The sequence below is a fragment of the Triticum dicoccoides genome, chromosome 3B (genome assembly GCF_002162155.2).
Source record: "Triticum dicoccoides isolate Atlit2015 ecotype Zavitan chromosome 3B, WEW_v2.0, whole genome shotgun sequence".
Taxonomy (NCBI): Eukaryota; Viridiplantae; Streptophyta; class Magnoliopsida; order Poales; family Poaceae; genus Triticum; species Triticum dicoccoides.
Window position 1 is genome coordinate 861946692 of NC_041385.1, and position 5222 is coordinate 861951913.

At 47.3% G+C, this 5222-nt stretch overlaps 1 protein-coding gene across 1 annotated transcript; it reads left to right on the forward strand.

Moving 5' to 3' along the window:
* Window positions 1-4131: 4131 nt before the first annotated feature.
* On the forward strand, window positions 4132-4974 carry LOC119282761. The gene has a single exon (XM_037562871.1). The coding sequence runs from the start codon at window positions 4359-4361 to the stop codon at window positions 4821-4823; it is 465 nt and encodes a 154-aa protein (XP_037418768.1). The 5' UTR covers window positions 4132-4358; the 3' UTR covers window positions 4824-4974.
* The last annotated feature ends 248 nt before the right edge of the window (window positions 4975-5222 follow it).

A 5222-nucleotide genomic window follows, 5' to 3' on the forward strand; every position in this document is an offset into this window, starting at 1 on the left:
AATATGGACGCGGAGTAATTGATCCCGAGCACACAGGCTCACGGAATCTGTCTCGCTCGATAAGTCGTTGCGATTCGGGTTACCAGACACACGTGACCAAGGCCGAGCCCTGTGGAGGGCGTGGCAGAGATAAAGAAAAGGAGGAATCCTCTTGGACGGTGGGGCAGAACGGGATTTCCATTCCAGTCTGTGGCGGATTGGCGTTAGAGCCATAGCTCGAGTCCGCGGCCAATTCCTGATCCGTGGATCAGTGTCCGTTAACAACGTCAATGGGCTAAGAGTAAATGAAGAAATGGGTAGATGGGGATATGGCTGGCTCCTTCCTCTCGCACCTGTCGGTCGGGTTCTATTGGGGCGCTTGGTGGCGACAACAACAGCTCTTCTAGGGTTCGAGAATCTCTGCTCCAGCGCGCATGGAGGTTTTGATGCAGTCATTCAACATGTGTGAAATCTGTCCATGTCTGCTCTTTCTGGTCTGCGATTTGGTTTTGCTAAAGTGGGGATCTAAATCTTGAGCGCTCGCTGTGTGTGTGCAGTAGAACTCTGATTGAAGAGGTGACTGACAGATCTGCGCCCCGCCACTTGAAGCACTCGCAGCTGCCACTTCAACGCCGGGTGGCGACCTAACAGGGTGATGCAGCGGCGACCTAACAGGGAGTGGAGATAAGCCAGAGGCTTAAGAAATTTCCATAGAGCAGATTGATTCAAAGACGCCTGGGTGGACACGAAGGTATGAACTTCAAAGCATAGAAATAATTAGGAACATAAGGAAACCTACTTCAAAATGAATCTCTGTTGTTTGTTGTACTATGAGGACAGAAGTAAAATTGATAAAATTCTGGGAAAGATATCTGTGGTTGCCATGATTGCATTGTGTGCAAGTGCAGGAGGAGTAATCTGTGACAGAAATTGAAAACATTAAAATGAGCAAAGCCAGAATGCAGAAATGGCATCTGAATATTTGTGTGGGACAGAGGATGACGGGTAGCTACCGATGTTCACATCGGGCAGTGAGTCATTGTTGAAGCCGACCATTATTTGTGTGTTTCTATTTCAGAGTCAGGATCGGAGTTGTCGTGCCACGTCGTGCCCCATGCCCAGATAGGATGACAGCATTGGAGAAATCAGTCTGCGTCTTTGCTGAGGCCCCTGGGGAGAATGTCATTGTACCAAACTTAGGGGTCACTTTTGATACACTAGGCGAGACCTACGATTTCTACAATCAGTATTCATGGAAGAAAGGATCCGGAATTCGATATGGGAAGAGTGGGCTAAATGTCAATCGGACAAGATGTGCGGTATGCTTCCGTTTGTTGAAACTTTTTACAATATGCATATCTGTTTTTAGATTGTCTGCACTTGTTTAGCTGAAAGTTGGTAGTATAAAATGGTTGCAGGGAAAACCAAACCCAATTTTGAAACCAAGCACCTGTTGAATTCAACGAATGACTGGATTACTTCCACTGCTCTCTTAACTGAACTTCGGGATGTGGGGGCTGGTGCCGCCTGTCCTTCATAGGCACCGGACGAGTGTTCAGCGTCTTGTGGTGATACTTGTTGAGCCGCAACATCACAACTGCCTGAGTCGGACATGATTACAGCCTGTAGATAACGTTGTCAGTGCTTAAGCAATGTAGAAATCTTGTATCACATAGCACGCAGTCCCTATGTCCAGTGATATCAGACATGCAAACTTCTATGCTTGATGTGTACGTAGACATGCACTAGCAAAAACTATTAAGAACAGAATGTATCTGGACAAAGTAGTTCTGGTCGAATCTGCATATGCATGCGCTGGTTTGCATTGACAGAATGACAGGCTAAAAGGAAACAGATCCGCGTTTTGCTCTAAACAAAGTTTGGGATATTAGGAGTGATCTGTACTTTGCAATACAGAACAATTCGAGATTTGCATAATTAAAATAAAGTACGCATACACATGATTCAGATCAGATCCACCCTCGCAAAACACAAAAACAGGATTTGACCTGCGAGCGTACCCGGCGTACGTAGCGCGAGCAGGGGGTCCACTCCGGCGAGATTGCAGGTGCTTCTTGGGGTTGGGGAGGGTGAACAGGGGAGTAACTGAGATATGGTCGCCCGCTGGCTGTGCACGGGAGAGGTAGGTACAAGTGATTTATTGCAGGGCAGTGGTACGTTTGATCTGTTGTCTGGCTATGCACAGCAACACCCTTAATAATTTTGACTCCCCATATCAACAAAATTAGATTAATACCGGGAACATAATTCATTACTGACGCACATGAGTGATTACAAGGATTTAACTTAGCACCACAAGGATATCTGGCGAACACGGCTGCACTAACCTATTCTCCTACCTACGAAGCAGATAGGCTATCTTGACTAGAAGGGCTAACATAAACACTCCGACCACCAGTGGCAGTATGGCAGCAACTAGCATAACAAGGAGGCTTGACGAGGCCGCCGCTGCGCCTGCTGTGTTAACCCGAGCGTGCCCGCTCCATGCCTGCTGCTCCGCTCGGCCATTCCGTGCAAGCTCGCTTGCGTGGCTCCACTCCTCCATTGGTTCGCCTGATCTAGCTCTCCGGTGCCTGTAAGTTGCGGGCTGATGAGGGGCAGCTACAGGATCTCCAACAATCTGGTCACTCAGCTGAGCACGGTACTCCTCGCTCGACCTCATGTATCCACAAAGCCCTCTCTACAAATCACAAGAAATGAGGAAACCAAATGCATTAGAAACTAGAAATCCAACGCAGAGGCTGTGGTCAGCAAAAATCGATTCTGGCTATAAAACTTACAGACGAGGGAATCCGCTGCGAGCAATCCAAGTGTAAATCTGGGCATGGCAGTCCTTGCATGGAACAAGAGGCAAGACCTCGTCATGGCCTACCGACGAGGAAGATGCAGACATGGCTAGGAAGCGTTGGAGTTGCTGGCAATGGCTGGAGTGAGTTATTGTGGAGCTACAGATCTGGGTGAGCGGCCGGCTGGATGATGGGGATTATGAAGAGGAGCGTGTTCAAGAAGATTGGTAGCTCCAACGGCTGGGTACATTAAATGAAGTAGTGGGCGGCATTAGCCCAGAATCGCGGCCGAACCGGCTCAATTCGTGAGCATATTTCTGATCCGCGCCGAGGATTGCTGACGGCATAAACGTAATGCATCCCGACCGTGGGCCAATGGCCATAATAAAAAACCAGAAACCAAAAAAATGAGCTGGAACCGCTCTGACGCCGCTGAGCATCTCGATATAGCCCTGCGGTACAGATTCCGGGATCCTGTGAGCTCGGGCTCACATTAGTACTTTCGTTGCAATATACACTACATACGAATGTACGTAGACGTATTTTAAAGTGTTGATTCATTCATTTATCTTCATATGTTGTCTATATTCGAATCTCTAAAAGGACATATATTTAGGACCGGATGGAGTAAATCATTCTGCCGCTTGCATCCGTCATCGGTGTACCTCTAGAAAAAGTCCACTACATTAAAGTACTCATAGCAGAATAGTGTGGGCAGCTACTATCATGCATAGAAAGCGCAACCAACTAGGAGTGAAACTATTGGTCTATGGGTGTATATACAGCCTATTTATAAAAACAATTAAGTAAAAAGTCAAAAAAAATTGAAAATACTTTGAGAATAAAATTGACCTTCAATTATACTTGCAAAAGAAGTTCCACAAAAAGAAAAATAACCCATTGACTTCTTTTAGAAAAAAAAAGTTCATCCAATATATTTTTTGCCCTGAAGTCAACGCTGATTTTTTATTCGTGAAAATTTACATACTAGTGCGAAAGAAATTCTAGTTTTTTCTAAAAATCTTATTCTTTTACTTTTATTTCTTGTATTACTATTTTTCCTCGTATGGTGTGTATATACATGCAGAAACCAAAGGTTCTTTCAACGACAAATTGTTGCTGAAATGAACGGTGCTACGGATCTATTAGTACCAGCAGCATCCATCAACCTGGCCAAGGAAAATAGTACATTAACTAGGGTGGTTGCACTGGACCAACAAGTGTCCCATCATACGCGTGCTAGCTAGCATCACTGGCAGGAGTATTAATTCAACTACCAGCAACGCCATTCCATCCGCCGGATCGCTCCCCGTATACGACACGACGTTGACACAGGTCGCTGGAGTGTCATGCCTCAAGTTCATACCTTTGCTTTCTCACCCGCTTCCTCCAGCCGTAAGCATTCCAGTGAACATCATTAGTAGAATTTCTCGCCCCTATAAATCAGCCCCTCCCCACCCCCAATCCCACCACATCAATCAATAAGCCTCCAAGACCAAAAGTCCCCTGCATCTCCCGAGCGTCAGAGTTGATCCAGAGTTTGCTTCGAGAGATTAAATTTATTCCATCGAGATGGCGTCGCAGGCGATCGAGGTGAACAGGGAGGGGGCGGAGGTGTACCACGGCGCGGCGCTGTGCGCCGAGAAGGCGGTGGAGCTGCTGGCTGAGACCAACATGCCACTGGGCCTGCTGCCGCTGGCGGACATTGAGGAGGTCGGCTACAACCGCTCCACGGGCTTCGTGTGGCTGCGCCAGAAGAAGGCGCTCACGCACACCTTCAAGCAGATCGGGAGGCTGGTCTCGTATGCCACCGAGGTGACGGCCTTCGTCCAGGACCGCAAGATGAAGCGCATCACGGGGGTCAAGAGCAAGGAGCTCCTCATCTGGGTCACTGTCTGCGACATGTACATCGACAAGAATGACCACTCAAAGATCAGTTTCAAAACGCCCACCGGACTGGGAAGGTCCTTCCCCGTCTCCGCCTATGGGAAGGAGGAGGACGACTTCAAGCCCAAGCAGGCCGCCGTGGCCAAATAAGCGACCACGGCCGGCATATATAATTTGAACAATGCGATGAAGAGTTTGTAAGTTCAGCGTTTACTAACGGTGAATACTACATGTACTTATTTGCTAATCTGATCTGTTTTAATAAAATGCGATTATATGCAAAGTTGTTATACTCTGCTCCTGTGTTTTGCCAAGGGCTGGATCCATGATTTTAAATCGCCCGCGAAATAGCTTCTATTGCAGCGTTATCGCCAATCCAAAACGGCAATCGCCATTCATGCCTAAACTACTGGCGCAAATTTATCTGCCATGATTTCCTTTCTAAACAATTTTAGTGTGTGACTAAGTGGTTCTTCCCTATCATTCTGGTGTTGGCGCAGGTCCCGACCTTGACGACGCACTCGTTGAGTACTTTCCGACTATGCACGT

Bases quoted from the DNA above. Each gene is read 5' to 3' on its own strand.
- LOC119282761 (XM_037562871.1), top strand. From the start codon at position 4,359: ATGGCGTCGCAGGCGATCGAGGTGAACAGGGAGGGGGCGGAGGTGTAC.